The sequence below is a fragment of the Arvicanthis niloticus genome, chromosome 24, assembly GCF_011762505.2.
Source record: "Arvicanthis niloticus isolate mArvNil1 chromosome 24, mArvNil1.pat.X, whole genome shotgun sequence".
NCBI lineage: Eukaryota > Metazoa > Chordata > Mammalia > Rodentia > Muridae > Arvicanthis > Arvicanthis niloticus.
Window position 1 is genome coordinate 42,858,020 of NC_133432.1, and position 20,332 is coordinate 42,878,351.

At 39.3% G+C, this 20,332-nt stretch overlaps 1 protein-coding gene across 5 annotated transcripts in view; it reads right to left on the reverse strand.

Annotated features, from left to right (window-relative positions):
* Pan3 (poly(A) specific ribonuclease subunit PAN3) overlaps nt 1–20,332 on the reverse strand; it is a 113,632-nt gene that overhangs the window by 38,849 nt on the left and 54,451 nt on the right. The window contains exons 1-2 of one of the 5 annotated variants that reach the window (XM_076923910.1): nt 7,749–7,763; nt 6,509–6,626 (exon numbers count right to left, since the gene is read on the reverse strand). The exons of the other annotated variants lie outside the window; for them this stretch is intronic. Of the exons in view, the coding sequence (XP_076780025.1) occupies nt 6,509–6,584 (76 nt within the window). The 5' untranslated portion in view covers nt 6,585–6,626; nt 7,749–7,763. Of the gene's footprint in view, nt 1–6,508; nt 6,627–7,748; nt 7,764–20,332 lie in introns of those variants that run through there. 5 annotated transcript variants of the gene reach the window in all.

The following is a 20,332-nucleotide window of genomic DNA, read 5'->3' on the forward strand; positions in this document are numbered from 1 at the left end:
AAAATTAGGTAACTGCACCTTTAAAAAGAGACACAGGGCACCAAAAAGGAGATCAAATATACATAAAAAGCAAATATTAAAAAGGTGGTAAAAATAGGCTGCAGAAATGGCTCAACAATTAAGAGCCCCGCCTGTTCTTCCAGAGGATCTAGGTTCAATTCTCAGAACCCACAGCACAGCTAACAATCATATTAACACCAGCTCCTGGAGATTCAAAGCAGCATTCAAGCCTCTGTGGTTACTGCATGCATATTGGGAAACACCCTTACTCAGGAAATGAAAAAAACAAAAAGGATGATAAAACAAACTTCAGGGAAAATGTGACTAAGTAACCAGATGTGACAACTTGCTAGGCACTGTTAGGAGACCCAGGAAATAAAAGGTACTACCAGATGGTGACCTGGAGAAACAACGAAGTGATTCCCTGTCATTCCTGTCAATTTTAGAAAAATACTCAACTCAAGGGTCTAAAACAAAAGGGAAAGGCTCTGATACTACTTTTTAAAAGTATGTGTGTGTGTATATCCACACATATATGTGTGTGTTTGTGTGAGTATGTGTGTGTATATATGCATAAAAAATACAAATGTCAAAAAAGATGTTAACTAAAAAACCTGTTTGCAACACTTTATTAAAAATGTCCTCAAATGGCATAGCTTTGAACACTCATTAGGGAATACAGAATGCTGGGCATGGTGGCCCACTTCTAATCCCAGCACTGAGGAGGAAGTAGCAGTCAGATTTCTGTACTAAGAGGCCAAGGAGAAATTATGAGTTTCAGACCAGCCACCACTACATACTGAGACTCTGTCTCAAAGAACAAAACACAAAAGAGCCAGTAAAAAATGAACAAGTTTTATATATGTGTCAATATATAGCAAATCCCTCAAATACAAATGATTGTTATTTGTATGTGATATACACATATCTGTACATGCTTAGGCACCATACTCCTATGTGGTGGTCCAAGGTCAATGCTACCACACTGACCTTTGTGTCTTCCTCTATCACTCAATTTTATGTTTCAGTTTAATTATGGGGGGGGGGGGTTGGGGAGTTGAGAGGGGGACAGACAGACACACAGATTGCACTTATATATAAGTATCTATGGGGACCAAAACAAAGTTGGATTCCTTGGAGTCTGGAGTTACAGGAGGTTGTGAGCCACCAGATGTGGGTTCTGGGACTGAATTCAGGTCCTCTGAAAAAAGCAAGCAAGTGCTCTTAACCACTAAGCTATCTAACTAACATCTCCACCTAATTTCTTGAGGCAGGGAATCAACTCACTAAGACTAGCTGACCAGCAAGCCTCTGAGATCCTCCTATCTCTACCTCCTATAAGCAGGATTACAGGCACATGCCTCTGTACTCTGCTTTTTATTTAAGTGTTTGCTGAGGATCCAAACTCGGGTCTTGAAGCTTGCGTTTAATCAGGGCCTAGCAAGCTAGTTCAGTCAGTAAAGACATTTGCTGCCAACTATGATGCCCTGAGTTCTACTCTCCAGGACATGTTTGGGGTAACAAGGTCACTATATGATCTAGCAGTTAAGGGGGCTTGCTGTGAAAGCCTGGAGACTACAGTTGGATCCCTGGAAGCCATGGTAAAGGTAGAGGAGTCACCTAGTGTCTCATAAGTAAATACTAAGGTTATTTTAAATTCCATCCTAGGACAATAAGAAAAATAGTCTTCTCAGGATGAGCAAGATAGCTTATTGGGTCAAAGCAGTTACCTGAAGGCATGAGAACCTGAGTCTGATGCCCAGAGCCCATGTAAAGGTTCAAAATCCACTCCATGAAGTTATTCCCTGACCTCTCTTTGTTCTCAGTGGTATGTATGTCCATACACATGCATGTGGGAGGGAGGGAAGGAGGGAGGGAGGGAGGGAGGGAGGGAAGGAGGGAAGGAGGGAAGGAGGGAAGGAGGGAAGGAGGGAAGGAGGGAAGGAGGGAAGGAGGGAAGGAGGGAGATCAAAAAATTTAAAAAGTACTTTCTTCAATGGGAAAATGTTAAATAGCTCTTTCCTCAGAAACAAATGCATCCAAGATCCCCAGAATGATCATCATATAAAACTGGAAAAGACTAATTTTAAAGCTGGAAATAAGACAAAAATGTCGTGTACTCAATTCTACAATATCACACTATGGGCCAAGCTAGCATATGTGAAAGAAAAGCCAGAAATAAAACCAACATTTATAGAAAATATACTGGCTCCTATGTATCAGCTACACAAGGGAAAGAATGAATCAGAGAAACTCTGCCTCTTTACGGACATCAATTATACTACTTAAGAAGATATCTGACAACAATGTAAAAGATCCAAACACAAAGCTATAACACTTCATGTAAAGTTTTAAGCTAAATGTGTTAAAGACGATTTAGAAAAAGAAATGGACAGACAGAATTCTTTTCCAAACAGCCAGTGCTGTAAGGAGGATTCTCTTCACATCTTGGAAGCTTCAACAACTTAGACCTGCAGATGCCACCCTCCCTGTCAACACAGCATAAGTGAGGGAGCTGTACAGAATGACTTCTCAAATACGACACTGAAGAGTAACGACACCAAAGACACACTGAGCTCACTTTATGTTGCTGCTTGTAAGTAAAGCTGCTTCACAACATAATCCTTAAATTCCACAGTAAATTTAGTGACAAAACCATCTTGAGTCCAAGACACTTCCACACATCTAGAAAGTTACTAGACTGCATTCTGGTCAGCATGTAGATTAACCATTGTGATGCATAATCAACTATAAGAGAAAAAGACACAGCTAGAGTCTAAAGGAATTAATAATGTGTCATGGTGTGGTCACGAGTACACTCTGCCCCCAGCTATGTGTGCAATTTACAGACAAGGAGAAGCCTATGAAGACTTGGTGCCCAAAGTTTGCATGGATTGGTACCTCGGGTGATGTTCGAGCACAACAGAAATGTAAGTCTGGGGGGGGAAAAAAAAAGACTATGTAGCAAATACCACTGCAGAAGAGCTTTTTAGCAAAAAGTAATCAGTTGGAGAAGAGTGAAAAGTTTTCAACCTTTTACTTCTCAGATACTAGCTGGGTAGCAACTTACTACGCAGGCCTTTAACAGCTGCACTCTGTGCCTGACTTCTGCATACGAACCACAAGCTGCATCGAGGATGGCTATCATTTAAGGAGTGCCACTCTGCTCTCCAAGGATTATAACAGAAAAACAAAGAGCAATGTTCTGATCTTCCTGTCTGAATACATTTCTCAGGAAACAGAAAATATGAAAAGGTTTTGTTTGTTCTTCCAGTCAGAATTTTCCTGTGTACCCCTGGCTGTCCTGGAACTTGTAGACCATGCTGACTTCAAACTCACAGAGTGTCCCCCCCCCCCCACTTTTGTCTCCTGAGTGTTGAGATTAACGGAGTGTGCCACTACCACCAGGCTAGAAAAGGCTAAAACAACAACAAAACACCACGATAACGAGCTGGGAATAGTCTAGCAGTCTTCACTAGCACAGCATCACAAGACCCTACGTTTGAGGCAAAGCCCCACCCCACCTCCCAGCCCTCACTCTATCACGTTACAGACATACATGCTGACTGTAAAAGGTAACCCTGGGATTAAATAGAGAGATTGTGGTTAGGAGCACCTGCTGCTCTTCCAGAACACCCACAGTGGGTGGGGTTCACATCTACATGTAACTCCAGCTCCAAGGGATGAAATGCTCTCTTCTGGTCTCTCAGGAGTGTGCATGCACAGACATATACACAATCCATTCACATAGACACATACATGTAGATGAAAATATTTTTTAAAATATTTAGAAGTAAAGGATAATACTAGCATAAAATATTCAAGCCTCTGAACCCAGACTCACATCAGAAATGGGGAAAGGGGAGTTTTAAAAGTAATAATGTCTCAATTAATAGATAAAACTGTCTTTTGCTGCCTGACAATTTAAATCAAAGCAATGTCAATTAAACAATACAGTTACTTGAAATTGAAAACACAAAAAAGTTGCTGGAAGACTTTAACTTAAAAACTTACTAAAATAAAACAAATTTCTTGCTATCATTTTGTTCTGTTCTAAGAGATGGATTCATTACGTATCCAAGGATGGCCTTGTATTCTCTTTGCAGCACAGGCTGGGCTTCAACTGACATCAGCCTTCACATTTCTGCAGGCACTTTTTATGCTTATTCTTTGTGTAACCTTGATCATATATGTTTTAATCTAGTAATCAATATCAGAATAAACTTAAAAATTTCTAAATTTAGAAATCCTCAGTGTCAATTAATAAATATCCTTTTGAGTTATCGATTAATGCAAGATTATTGCTTATAGACTATGAGAGTCTAATTCATTAATTTAAAGAAAATGCTTTTAAAATTCCAATTTTAAGCCAACACTAGGGGAAGCTTTCCCATTCCTTACACAGTCCTCAGCTACTACTGAGCACAGTTCAGGTTTTACAATTAGTAATGACAGAAATGAACTTGTGTGCTAATATATGCAGTGACCTACACTGTCCAATTTAACCTAAATTTAAATCTTTAGAGACTTTGTAAAGTCATATGCCTAAAAGCAAAACTTATAGGACAAAAGGGAAAATACCATAAAATGCAAGTGGGTTGTCGAATTTTACAAGATGTCCCCAGAGACTGAGGCACAGAAGACCCATCTCAAACATTTACCTCTCCAAGTGCCTGGCTCTCTGCAGTAAGCTCCTTTGTTACATGGCTGGTAGTAAGGCTTAAGTGCTGGGAACCTAGTTTGTGCTTCAGACAAGAAGGATTCAGGAGGGTTTAAAATGAAAGGGTTTCTGGAGAATCTAAGCAATGTGAACACATTTGAATCTTTTCTTCACCAAAATATATGAGCTATCCTCTAAAAGGATATCATTAATTGATGAGCTACATTTTACTTTTTTAAAAAAGGAGAAAGGAAAAAAAAGAGGACCTCAGGAACTAGGAATATGATAAATCTTGATTATGTTTGTGGTCATATTTGTGTCTATGAAACTAATGATAATACTTCTGCAAGATCTGGATATGGGTTTTCTAGGGGGCTTACTAAACTTTGACTGTTTTGGTATTTTATTTAAAGCTGCAAAAAAGGGGTGGAAAATAATCATTAAATAATGAACATAAATGAAGAATTAGGTTAAGTATCATACAGCCTGTTATTTAAAACTTTTCACTTTTAAAATTAATTTATTTTATGTGTAAGGGTGTTTTGTCTGCATTTATGCTATGTGCTTGAAATACACGCAGTGCCTGTGATAGTCAGAAGAGGGCACTAGATCCCCTGAACTGGAATTACAGATGGTTGTTAACTGCCACGTGGGTGCTAGGAATCAAACCCAGAACCTCTGCAAAAGTAGCCAGTGCTCTTAACTGCTGAACCATGACTCCAGTTCCATACAGGTGCTTAAACTGTGGATCTAATTACAAGGTAGACAATGTAAACACATCACCTTACCATCAAATAGTATCAAAGGAACTCGTTAGAAAAGGCTAGAATAATATTAGACATTGTTCCACCTAATAAACTTTTGTTCAATCAAATTCGGCTTTGCAAGTAATTCTTAAAACTGGCTTAAAACATAGTGAGTGCCATGTTTTTGGTCATAATAATAACCGTGCTGCAGCTAAGACACCCACAGTTGAACTGTGTATAAGGCTGTTTTCAAACTGCCACATTAGGTAACTTAACACCTCTAGCTTCTAGTCTCAACAATAGAAGATACTGAAAAGAAATTTACCTATTTCCTAGGTTAAAAAAAAAATCCCATGATTCCTACTTTTAAATCACATTAGCTTTCACATAACTAAAATTAATCTCCACCACAGTACATTTCAATCCTTCAAAATGACCATCCAAAAAAAATCTCAACATAATGTACTGTGCCTAGAAAATTGAAAACAAAGATTTTTCCTTCTGAAGCATTTTTAAACCCTCAGTACAAACTAAAAATTTATTTAATCTAAAAATTTATTTAATTAAACATATAATTATTCTCATTTCCTTTGAAATTCCTGACACAAATTTCAAGGTTTAAGGTAAAAATTACCTTATTAATATTTTTGACAATTACTGAAAATCACATTGAAACATCAGCCCTAGCCTGGAATACTTATTCACTGATCTGATAAAATATTTAACCATCAAATCGCATCCCACTTAACTCTACCAGTTTCAAGCCACAAATGCATATCCTCCCTTTGCAAAAAATTAAATATCCAAGTGCCAAAGAGTTACTCAAGACAGCTTATATTCCGTGTGAAAAAAGGGTAATTAGGATTTTTGAGCCGCAAATACCCTATGCTGACCGCTCAGGACATACAAATTCCAATTTCTTCATTTTACAGAATTATTCTATGAAGTTTTGTGATAAAATGAAAACAGAGTCAATAAGAATATTGATTAATTGCCAAAAATTGATTCCTTCACAAACCCTGTTTTCACAACAGCAACCCCTTATCATTAGGGGAATTAAAAGTTGCTGAACTCAACAATCCCTCCAGTTAAACCAACAGACCCCTCATAGAGCTGTCCAACGCTGCCCAAACTATCCATCCTTTAGTCGACTCAGTCAGTTTCATGAATTGTAGCATTTATCTTCAAGTCCAGTGCTGACTCAGAGGGTAGCTTGTTCCCTAGAGAAAACAACCAACAACAATCAGAACAGCTACTGCTCATAGGCTCTTTCAACACCCAAGTGGAAAGGACATACTTATTGGGTCCAAATAAAAATTAAAAAATAAAAAATAAATGAAAGAGAAAGAGAGACAGACAGAGACAGAGATCAACTTCCTTTCAACTACAGAAGGAGTCAATATTCGAGGGCATCTATATGCCATGGCAATTGCTTGAAGTAGTCACTCCATTACAGCAAGAATATTAAACAGCCAACAACGTTTATGAGGAAATCTACCACACAGAACCATCTGGTTCCTGATAGAGAAGGCACTATAAATGGCACGTACACAAAGGCTAAGTCTTGTTTGGTTTATCATTAAAAGGCTGCCTTAGGATATTATGGTAGAGAACATTAACGTCTCCGTTCTGCAGCAGTGGGCACGCCCAGAGTAGCTTTGCTTCAGGGCTGTTCCTTAAGCGCAAGGCTCTATTCTGCAGTTTACTGCTCTCACTCAAGCTGTAAGAAGAGTTGACAGGCACTCTTCTTCAATTCTGACACTGTGACACTTGCCTTCCTTGGTATGTCTAAAACAGAAAGGAGAAAAGGTCTACATGCAAAGCCCTTGAGCTTCAGAATACAGCTCCACAATGCAAGGCAGCCTTTCCATTCCAACAGTTAGTAGCAGGTTTTTTTTTTTTGGTTTTTTTTTTTTTTTTTTTTAATACTATGGTACTATGAGTAAGGGAGTCATGGGGAAAGTAAAAAAAAAAAAAAAAAAAAAAAAAGCCAGCAGCTCAAACTGATTCCAAAACACTGAAATGACCAGAGAGAATCATAAAATTGACCAACACAACTTTTCATTTATTACTTTGTGTGGTGGTAGTGGGTATTGCCTACATTATGTCTATGCACCACCATGTGTGTGCTTAGTGCCCTCAGAGGCCAGAAGAGGCTTACAGAATCCCTGGAACAGGGATTAGAAGTAGTTGTGAGCCAGCACTTGAGTGGTGGGATTAGAACTCATGTCCTTTGGGAAAGCAGCAATTGTTCTTAACTGCTAAGTCATCTCTACAGGCCATAATCTTTCACTTTTAAAAACTTTATCAGTGTTAATAAGTTATCAAGTATGTAAACATACCTTAATCAAAAGAACAGTCCTCATTTCCATGTCATAATCTCAGTGCCTTAGATCTCTGATTTCTGGCAGAAGATATATTGGTGACTGTATCCTGAAAGCGGTAGTCATTTAAACACAGGTACTTGGCCTTTGAGCCAATTTCTTTTTCAGTATTTCGTTGAGTCATCATTTTCCCAACTGGTGATGTATATGGAGATGTCTAACAAGCTAAGAATCCTTTGAGCCAATAAATGGTATCTGTCATGTAGATCCTTGGGAAATATATTCTGTGAGTCAAGTGAGGAAGCTCTCCTTTGAACTGCTAAGCCTCTCAGTGCCCTAATGGGGTATGGTAATTTCCCTCCTATCAGGGAAACAAGCATTCTTTGCCAGTAGTTTTCAAATAGTATTTAGTAATAGTAGGCTTCTTCTGTAAGTGCTTCAGGACTCTCTGCCAGTGCTCAATTTAAATTTCTGAGCTATTTTCCCCACTATCTACTACATCAGCAAAACATAAATGCAAGCCAAAATTGGTTTGCAGTTGTATTTTAAAATACTGACACCAATATAACTTGTGCTGAGCTGGGGTATTTTCATGCAGACCACAAATGCTTCAAGGCTTACTCTAGTCAACCATGTACTTTCCATCCACATTGTTACAACTGTAAGGTAATACTCTGCAGTAACCTTGTCTAAATGTACTGAGAATTAAAGCACACACAACTCATCCATAGACCTATGATGTTCATGTGTCAACCACATGTCAACATAGAAAGGGAGACTGAGGAGTTCCGGAGCAAATGTTATCGATGACCCACCATCTGAAGCCACTATTCAACAAAATAACCTTAGCTGCATCCTTCTGTAACTGTGGTTGTTAGTGTAATAAATCTGACCCTGTAAATGCCAATTCTGTCTAATTTCAGATCCTGAGGCTATGTACAGACTTCATGAGAGCGCTGCTTGAAAACCCTTCTGAGCTCTCAGTGTAATTTTGCTTCACAGGTTCCCAAGAGGCAGAGGTACAATCGGCTTTGTGGCCATCTCCTGCTGCAGGTACTCCAGGGTCCCTTCTTAACTCTCTCTCCTACCCGTTCTCACAGTTCTGAAACTTTGGGGGTTTCATATACTGCCCAACTTTGAGGAATTAAAAGGCAAAATTGTTAAAGATATAAAGAGAGGTGATCATGTACTTTTTGCTTTCCATATTGCACAGCCTGTTTTAAAATAACAACTTGAAAAATAAATAAAAAAAGAAAATTGGTACTGTCAAAAAGAACCATCCATATGAACTAAATATTGGCCAGTTAGAATTTAGCTAATGAAATATTAGCAAAATATGAATGTACAGTATAAAAGTATAACTTGGTAGCAAAGAGAGGAAGGAAGGAAGGAAGGAAGGAAGGAAGGAAGGAAGGAAGGAAGGAGGGAGGGAGGGAGGGAGGGAGGGAGGGAGGGAGGGAGGGAGGAAGGAAGGGAGGAAGGGAAGAGGGAGGGAGCAGAGGGGAGAGGAGGAGAGGGGAGAGGAGGGGAGGGGAGGGAAGGAGAGGAGAGGGAAGGAGAGGAGAGGAAAGGAAGGTAAGGGAAAGGAAAGATGAAGAAAAACAGACAACAGGCAGACTGAGTTTGCCTTGGGTATTCCTAAGAATTGGAACTCTTCATGATCAGCACTTAAGGATAATAATGGCTACTGCAAACAGAGAATCCTACTCCAAGCCTAGCCTATAGCTCAGGACCATGCCTAAACAAGAATGCTCTTAAGTCCCACTGGGCAGTGGTGGCGCACGCCTTTAATCCCAGCACTTGGAAGGCAGAGGCAGGCGGATTTCTGAGTTTGAGACCAGCCTGGTCTACAGAGTGGGCTACAGGACAGCCAGGGCTACACAGAGAAACCCTGTCTCGTAAATAAAGGGGAAAAAAGAAAAAAAAAAAAAAAAGAATAAGACCTGATGTAAATCAGACTACAGATTTTGTTTGTTTTGTTTTTTGAAAGTTCACTGATAGGTCAAACATTTTAAATTTAGGTTAAACAGAAAAAAAAAGTTCATAAGTTCTCAACTATGTGGGTTCTTTTGTTGTGTTTGTTTGGTTGGCTGGTTTTGAAACAGGGTTTCTCTGTGTAGCCCTGGCTGGCCTCCAACTCAGAGCACTGTCTACCTCTGCCTCCCAAGTGCTAGGTTTAAAGTCATGCGCCACAATGCACAGCTCAACTGTATTTAAAAGATCAAATTTAAATTTGACCAGTGGTGGTGGGATTAAAGCACACCTTTAATCTCAGCATTTGGGAGGCAGAGGCAGACAAATCTCTATGAGTCCGAGGCCAGCCTGGTCTACAGAGACAGCCCAGGCTACACAAAAAAACCCTGTCTTGAACAAACAAACAAACAAAACACGCACGCACGCACGCACACACACACACTCCTGAAACAAACAGTACCCATCCTCTAAAATTCATCAAGTATTATCTTTTCCATGAAACTTTATTACCCGCACATACTTATAAATCAGTAAAATTCAACTTTCTTCAATTTTCTGACATCTTAAACTTTTCCCCTCTAGAATTAAAGGGCTATGGTCAGGAGTTATGAAAATCTTAAAAATACACATAAAAGTGAATGTTATCAATTTGAGGTTTCAGAGTTGGGTCTTGGATGGGAGAGGGAAGTCTGTGCTTGAACACAGTCATCACAGGTGACTGTCACCCCTGCTCTTGAAAGCTCCCTGGGACTTCCAAGGAAGAACAGGCATTGAACAAGATTTAATGTTTACTAATGGTCTATGTGTGATTACAGTAATGGATTACAATGACAAAAGGTCCCCAGAAGCATTGAACTTTAAAGGATGAAATACACATAAGACAAATAGATACAAACTATAAAAATCTGACGAGTGAGTCAGAACACCACAGAAGCAGGGAAGTGAGAGCTAGCACTTAGAACAGAGTAACAGAAATGGTGTTGACAGAAAAGGCATTTAACCTTTATCAATGAAAGTAGGCAAAGGGCTCAATAAACAAGAATTTTTCCAAGATTCCTTAAAATTATATATTTAGTGTTATGTGTGGAGGTTAGAGGACAATTTAGTCAATCGTTTACTTCCCAGGGATCAAACTCAGGTCACGAGAGTTGGCTCGAAAGTTAGCCATGGAGGCATCTTGCCAGAGGCAGGACAATGATAAGCAAAGTCCAGAGCAGAGGGAGGTTTACCTGTTTGAATATACATTCTTAAAGAGCAGGTGCAGGCTCTAGTACAACCTATATGATGTAGACAGAAGGAAACTTTGTTAGAAAACAAAGTGGTCCTCAGTGGCTTCTCTCTGGACATTACTAGTGGATACTGGAAACTAGGGGCAGCATTGAAGCTTTTAGTTTCACATCTCCACCCTCTTCATAAAGCTCACGCTGTACACTGTGGCTGGAACTCACACAGCTTAGTGAGACAGCAGCGTGATCCTGAATTCCTTCCTCTTGCACAGTTTCACAGGCATGTTCATTCCCACTCGACACCTTTATCAATCCCATAGTTTGTTTCTTAAGTTGGGAACTCTCACAGTTCCTCATCGGCACACGTCACACCTTGTGCTCTGGGTCATGAGTACGTTTAGGGATCAGTTGAACACATTTCAATATTCGCACTGATAGAATTTGTCTTCTACGTGACAAATGCACAGCTAGTATATACAGAGGGGACCTGATGGGACACAGCAAGATGCAGAGATACTTCATCTCACCATTCAGAATGGTAGGGAATTCAAAACTTGTCAATTAGTTCTGGAATTTATAATTTAACATTTTTATAAACACATTTGACTAACAGATCAGAAATTGGATATGCTGGGAACTGCTGTAAGTGTTCAAGAGTTTTAGTTTGAAAACTATTCAGTAAAGATCCTGTTACAAGAAAAGTTATATGTTCCGATAGTATAAAAAGATCCTCCCCAAAAGATTCCTAATTCAATTTTAAATAAAATGAATCATAAAGAAAAATAAAAGTTTAAACAATTCTGAGAAGGAAATGAACAAGACAGTATATCAAATACAGAGCCAAAGTACAGGGGAACTCTGCAGAGACTCTACAGCAAGGAGCTGATTTAACTACAGAAGGTATGCACAGCCAAACTGGGTGCAGCAGACAGGAGTGGCTGGGTGAAGTGAGGGACAACCAGAAAACAGACTGCAAAGGATGCTGTAAGAGTGCAGCCTTTAATGACCACTGGGAAGCCACACTTGATTGTCATTTTAGTAAGTATATAAAAAGCCAACTGCAGAGGCAAACCAGTCCAGGTGCTGAAACAGTACACAGGATGAGCCATGATGGTCTGCTGCTAGGCTGGTGTAACAGAAGTGCACACCTGAGTAAACTGTGTGGCAATATATAGCACGAAGGCAGACAAGATTACTACAGATATGACATGAAAAAGGCAAGGACAAAAACTTCAAATTTCTTGCTCAAGCAGTTCTCTAAGAGTGCTGTCAACTGTTTAAAGGACAGATGAGAAAAGGCTGTAACTAGACAACTTAGAACATACCCTTCACAGTAAGGAGACATTTTCACATTGATAAACTACTTAAAGGAGAAACTGATGCTGGAAATATAAACCACTTAATATCTTTGCTACCTGTAATTTTTATAACATTATAAAAATTATACAAAAAAAACCCCTCATAATAATAATCACACCCAAACCCTGTACTAAGACTATAGTAAAGACAATTATAACAAGGAACAAAAAGTACATAGGGGCAAGAGAAAGAAGCCCTACTTCCCTCAGTGTTTAGAGACTTAAGATTCCGACTGCCGAGCACGCTATGTTCTTAGGCCTTGGTTCCTCTCCAGGACTGACTGCAGGACTGACTGCCCAAAACCCCTTCTATAAAAGTCATGTTGAGATGAGCAGAAAACAAATAACGTGCTAAGGTACTGAGTGAGAAATTAAACTCTTAAGATTAGAGTGGGTCCCAGTCAAGAATGCACTAGTTTTTTTTTTATTATTATTCATATGTTTGTTGTTATAAACAGTGTTTTACTCACTACTACTAGGAGCTGGCCTGGAAATCAGAAACCTACCCCAGGCTTCTTGCGGGTTGTCCTGGTGCTGTTTAACTTCGGTGTTAATTCTGCTTCCTCTAGAGGGACTTCCCCGATAGGGAGTAGATCACATACTCAGGTGACTTATGTGAACCTTCTCCCCATTTTAACTAGTCAAATATAGGTGCCTGTGATTGGGCAGTGGGAAGGTGTGATTGGGAAAGGTGGGGCTGGAGGTTTTAGACAGTGTGGTGAGAGACGGGAAGAAGACAGAGGGAAGTGGAGGTGGAAGGAAAATGGACAAAATTACATGGCCCAGAGAAGCCACAGGAGCAAGGGATCTTATAGCTGGGGAATAGAGTCGTATAGTGGTAAATCTGCCCAATCTAGGCATACGGATTATAAATGCTGTAGCTAAGTTGTGTTTTACATGGGCTTATTGGGATTAGAGATTTACTGCAATACCTTCTGAAGGCTAGGATTACAGCCTTGTACCACCATGCCCAGAAAGAAATTTACATGGGGGGGAGGGAAGGAAAGAGGGGGAGAGAAAAAGGGAGAGAGAGAGAGAGAGAGAGAGAGAGAGAGAGAGAGAGAGAGACAGAGAGACAGAGACAGAGAGAGACAGAGAGACAGAGAGAGAGAGAGAGACAGAGAGACAGAGACAGAGAGAGAGAGAGAGACTTTAAATTGGACAAAAGGGGAAAACGTCGGTGTGCTGCTCCTTGGTAAATTGCTCAAAGATTAGAGCCATGTTAATTTTTATAAGATTTCAATTAGGCCTTTCTAGCACTAATAGTTCAAAGCAGTAGTGCCTTCTTAGTAAATACTAGTTTAAATTATTCAAGTAGAGATGAAAGAATTCTTTACATAACTGCATATAAAACAAACCCTCCCTGCTTTTGGAGGGGGACATGCTCCCCAACTATAGTATATACAACAACTGTACACCCAGATCAAGTCTAAACATCTACTTAAAAGCTTGTACACAAAATTGTCCTCTGATATATTACTCATGAATTCAGAATCATTTTTAGCAGTTATATATGAGAAGCAAAAAACACTTGCATTTGAGCTAACTTTAACTTCCCCAAATTTTCAACATTTAAAACATTGATTGGGGATGTGCTGATATTTACTTTAATAACATTTAATTTAATGTCATAGAATCTAAGTTTTTGTTGAATAAAGCATTGTTCACGACACAAAGCCGTTTCCTCTGTGTGGTGAGGGAGATCTATGCATCTGTGTATGAGCTGTGTGTACACATGCAGAGAAGTGAGCATCTGGTGCTTTCCTCAGTTGTTCACCACTGTGTATTTTGACAGGCTTCTCACTGAACTTGGAACTCACCAAATGGCTAGACAAACCAGACTGCAAGCCAGAGAATCGTCCTGTCTCTGTCTCCCAATGCTAGGATTACAGGAGCTTGTAATCATGCCCAGGGTTTAACGAGTGCTAGAAATCCAAACTCAGATGTTGACTTTATCCACTGAGTTCAAACTCCGGCCCAAATACAAACGTTTTTATATTTCAAATTCGCTCTTTTCATAGAAAAAAAGATAGAAACTCAAGAGCTCTCACAACGGAGAGAGTAGGTGGATATCAGAAAGGAAATGTGTGCTTGGAAGACCATGAAAAACCAGGATCACCTTTTATAACATCTGATTTTATAACATCCTGAGGTGGCTCTCCTCAAGAAACAAAGTTCAAAACACAAAATCTACAACATAAGAAAATACATACAATCACAGAATACTTCTCATTTACAGAAGAAAAAAATGCAGTCCCAAGAATGAAGGTATTACAGGAAACAAGATACTTGAGAAAAATCCCCAAAACTTGTACACTTTAGATGAGATCAAAATGCGTAACTTTTATCTAGAGAGAGGCCTTGTTGTTTAGTTAGCTATCCAGGAGCTGGCAATCCTCCTGTGTTAGCCATCCAGGAGCTAGGCTTACAAGCATGAATCACCAAACTCAGTGCAGACTCAACTGTTACTTAACAGTTGGGAGTGAGGATGTAACTTAGTGGATGTATAGTGCTTTAATTCAAATTAAGGTTTATTTTAACATTGTTAATTTAAGAAAAGGCCTGCGAGGAGAGTGTGGGTATACCATGGGTGTACAAGCAGAGTTCAGAGGATACTTGTGGGTGGCTGTTTTCTCCTTCTACCAAGTAAGCCCCAGGTATCAAATTAAGGTTGTCAGGTTTGGCACCGAGCCCCTTTAACTACTGAGCCATCTTGCCAGCCCAGAAATAACTTTTTACAAAATGTAAATGATTTTCTATTGTTAAGGCACACAAAATCTTGATTCAGAGAACAATGCTGAATCCAGACTTTCCAGGGATTGTGGTATCTGATTATATTCTTATTTTGAAAACCTTTAATAGCCAAATAAGCAGCTTTAAATTAATCAGTAAATCAAGAACTAAAAATTATGAAATGAGACCATAAGGATAAACTTTGTTGGGGGCTGGAGAGATAGGTCAGTACTTTAAGAGCACTGGCTGCTCTTCCAGAGGCCCTGAATTCAATTCCTGGCAACCACATGGTGGCTCACAACTATCTGTAATGGGATCCGATGCCCTCCTCTGGTGTGCAGGTCTACATGCAGGCAGAACACTGTATACATAATAAACAAACAGATGTCAGGTGTGATGACACATGCCTACAATGCCAGCACTTGAGAGGAGGCGGCAGAAGGACTATTGTAAGACTGAGGCCAGCCTGAGAGGTACATACCAAGATCCCTGTGCCTCGGGGGAGAAGAGGCAAGGGTGTCTTTCACAATTGGGAGCAAATATAAACAAAAACTGTAAGACGTTCCATATTAATCAGGCATAACTATTTACTAATCTTCATTATATCATATAAAAAGTGGTATTTCTGGGAGGCATAGACAGGTGGGTCTCTGTGAGTTTGAAGCCAACCTGATAACAAAGCAAGGACCAGGATAGTCGGGGCTACAGAGAAACCCCCATCTCAACGAACAAACAAACGAATGAATGGACGAATGAACGAAATGAAACAATACCAAACAACTGACCCCCACCCCAAAAATGATTGTTTCTACACACTTCCTCAGACCTTTCTTAACTTTTCCTAAACTGTCAAAACCAAACACAATCAAAAACCTTTCATAAAAGATATGGGATTGTAGCCAAAATATGCAATTCAATCTAGGTCTCGTTTTCCTGTTAATAACTAGAAAATTTTTAAAGCTGGTTTATATAATCATACTTTCCTTTGGTTAAACTGCATCAATGACAGACAAGATATATGGACATTAGAAGCATCCATGTATGAGTTCATAAAGTGATTATGAGACCTAAAGCTTCCTCTCATACTGACCAACTAAAGTTTTATATTGTCCACTCATAGCATAGACTGATGTTTTATCCGTCATGTGCTTTTCAGTGCTTGATGGTGGAGACTACAACCATGATCATTTTCCTTTCTACCTCCCCATATACTCATCCTCCCCTTGATCTACTGCAGCCCTGCCTCTATAAACAGGAGAATTTCCAGAAGAGCTGTAATTAAGTCAACCTTCACCCTTACAATATTGACTGTGTATAAGACATAGAAATTAAACCCCTGAAATTCTGTGTGACTCACCTACCTTGCTCACTGTCCTATATGATGTTTACCTTCCTTTTGCCTCTAATGTTTAAAGAGAACAGAAAAGTGACCTGGGTATCCCCAAACCTGCCCAAAGACAGAGATGACAGGCTCTTCTGTGGCTTTTCACTGGTAGTGATCTCTTAAACCACAGCATTTAGATTACTTCAACAGAACATCAGAACAGAGTGGGGTGCTTGCTCCAGCAGAATTCCTAAAACTAGACTATACAGCAAAGATGGGCACGCCCCACAGAGCATGACCAGTGTGATAACCCAGCCTCACCAACATGGGCATGCCAGTGTTTTCTCTCACAAGCTAAATCTAGATTTTTCAAGTAGTATAGAGGTAATGAGTGACTTGGGGAAAAGGACAGAAAAGGCAAGAGAAGTGACAAACTTAACCTATTACCTATTGCGTGCTTGTCTGTGTGTGTATAAAAATAAAAAGATTTAGTGTTAAAATGAGAACATGAAAGGCTGGATACTACATTAATTTTTGGAAGCAAAAAAAAAATAACACCTTTTTTTCCTTCTCAGTTCACTTAGGGCTAGGTCAGTTACTGTAGCTACTTTGATAGCCTTTTATCAGCAAAACAAGGAGATAGAAGTGGGTTACAAAATTAAAATATAGACTCAAAAGACATAAATAATACTTCAAAGTTTTTAATTGTTAATACTTTGCATCTAAAGAGACAGAAGTGTGGTACAACTACTTAAGTAGTGTAGTGTAGATCCTAACTGGAGAGAGGCCACAGGAAAAAGTTCCAGGGTTCCCACTCACGCTCTTCCACTTACACAGCTTCTAGCTGACTAGAGAGATGTTGAAAAGAGATTTGAACAACTGCCCTCAACTATTTTATAACAAAGAAATGCACTTCTGTTCTATGTAGTCTCTGCATTTGGGGATGTGTTTCTGCAGCTTAACCCACACTACTGAACACACTTCGAAGCAAGATGACAGAGCAGTTACCTGAAGCATCATCTCCATCCTACTGATTTACATAGTTGTTTCAACAGCACATGCCCCACCTTCAACAAATGACCGCTACTAGTGAAAATTATTTACAAAAGGGGGGGGGGGGCGTGGTTCGTCCATGAGGGCGATCTCATTTTAGTAATGACAGTGTGTACAAGACTCATGGCCAAATAACCTAGAAGTAAATGCTCAGCATAACCATTCAGCCCACATCAGAGGTGTTAGGATTCTTCACCGAATGTTTATTATGTATAGTAGCAACAAGAAAGGGCTAAGTCTGTAATTCTACTTTCACTAAGACCCTTTACATGTGCCCTATCCTCTAAGACAACTATATGCACATCTAAAAGACAAAAGGAATAACAAAAATAATTCTAATATCAAGCTAAGATTGAAATAATAACTGAACAACAGAAAGAGCTACAACCATCCAGATGATTCCTGCAGAGTGAGGCCTGCCCTAACTACACACGCAGTCACAGCAGCAACTGTGCTCTGCATTCTCTCTCCACTGGGTGGCTACAACAGTAAGCTGAAAAGTGACCAGAAATCACGATACCTGGAGCTGTAAACCTATTTGATTTGAAGCAAGGAGAAGGAATGACTTTTATCTCTCCACACTCAGACTCACCTAAGACTCACAAATGATCTAGGCTTTTGTTAACATACGTTCTCTCTGCCTCTCAGTTCAGCCAGAACCAGTAGAGTGCACTAATGCAGCAGGCTCTTGCCAAGACAGAACTCCCTTAATGTCCACCTATAAAACAAAGGTAACTGGGTAGGATTTTTTATTTCCACACAAGTATAGCACGGAAGATCACAGGACATTAAACTCCTTTTCTAATCTAATGGAAAAATCACCCTCCTGTTTTTGCTATTTCTCTTCATAGTCTTTATTTCTATAATTGTTTTCTACACCTTGAATGTCACTGAACAATACCATTTCAGATTTTAGAACTGTCTTCATACAGAAACAAAGTAATATATGGAAGGCCACAGGGCTACTTTGATAGAACTGTCCAGGTTTCAAATGTATCAAGTCATATTCATTCTCAATAATACAATCTTATCGTTACTACAGAAGTTTTGCTATATATGTAGGTCACTGAAGCTGCCAATTATCATTGAAGGGAACCTACCCCTTCCCATCCAGCCCCTCCCCTCAGCTCGGGGACACAAGAGCCAATGTAATGCAATGCACACTGGAAACTAACCAGGGACTTCCGCAGCCAGGAGACTCTTATCTACAAGTAGCTAGTTAAGCCTTACCTGACATGACTCCAAGCCAGCTGCAGCAGCCACATCCCCCTCTGCGCCAAAACCGTCTTGCCTCAGTTTCCTGAAATTCCCAAGTAGGACAGGAATACAACCAGATGGCATCCCCAACCTGGGTATGGTCTAGAGTTCCACTGGCAGCAACTTCCCCGGGATAGCAGCCTGTGTCTGCACCTGCATTCACGCGGCAGCCCCTTCGGACCAGCTCAACACTAGACAACAAAATGCTCCTCTGCTCAAAAACTCCGAAGGCCCTGAGCTTAACAGTAAAATAACTGTTAACTTTTAAATTTGTTTCTAATTAAATAAAAGTAATACTCAAACTAGAGAACCTTAAAAGATTTGAAAGATTATGTTGAACATACCTGAAAAACAAAGTAGTTACAAAAAGATGGACACATGCAACTTTAAAATAATACTTAACAAATCCTTTAAAGCTGTTTATAGGAATGATCAGTATCTCACCACAGACTTCTACTTCTGATGCTGTTAAAACTTTCTTGAGATTGATTTGTTTGACTTATTCAACTATATAAATTAAACATTAATTCTTAAATGTTCTTCAAAAATGCTTATTGAATAATTAAAATTCACTGTATTCAAGAAATGAGCGCCAGCTAAGAAACTGTTTCCCAATAAAAAAAATCCGGGCTTTTTTTTTTTTTTTTTTTTTTTGGAGTAAGCTTTATTAAGCATTGCAGATACTTAAATTTGTGGTAGATTAATAAATAAATAAATAAATAAGTAGGTAAGTAAGTAAATAACCTGGTCCTTTCATAGGGATCTGAAACTTGTAATATTCTTTGGAAATCTAGATTAATATCTAAAATAATTATAGTACTTTAATCAAGAATGATCTCCACAGCCGGGTGGTGGTGGCGCACACCTTTAATCCCAGCACTTGGGAGGCAGAGGCAGGTGGATTTTTGAGTTTGAGGCCAACCTGGTCTACAGAGTGAGTTCCAGGACAGTCAGGACTACACAGAGAAACCCTGTCTCGAACCCCCCCCCAACCCAAAAAAGAATGATCTCTATTAATAGAAATATAAAAACAATTCAGAGAAATTAATTCAGACTAGAATTTGAAAATAAATTTGTGGTAGAATTACTTGAGAATTTAAAGAATCCATTTTAGGGTAGCCTTAAAAAACAGTTACAAGGAAATGTGTTTAGAGTTCTTTCTGCTCTACATGATCATGTTTAGAACTCATCAGTCTATGACTTTGCAATAGTACCTTCTTAATGGATACAAGACAACTAAGGTTGTGGCCTCTGAACTTTGGTGCTCTAACTCAGGGATTCTGGAAACCTCAGGTGCCCGCTGGTGGACATTTCCAGCTGAAGATATTCTTAGCTGGATATCCGCATACTAATACAGCCAGATACAGCCAGGCAGGCATAGCTGTGGGTTTCATTTTACTAACAGCATTCTTTCATCTTTACAATTTATAGAAGGTATTTTTTTAACCTATACATTTTGTCAATTTAATTATGTTTCCTTGTTTACCCTCCCTCTTACCTTTTAAAGAACAGATCATTTTTATGGATATATATATACACACACAAACTAATGTAAAGAAAGTAATTAAAACTGTGTGGAAAACACTTTAAGAGCATCTGACAATGGGTAAGGAAGGAGTAGCGGTTGATGAGTGATAACCAAGTACAGCACAGTTCAACACAACCAACCATTTCTGC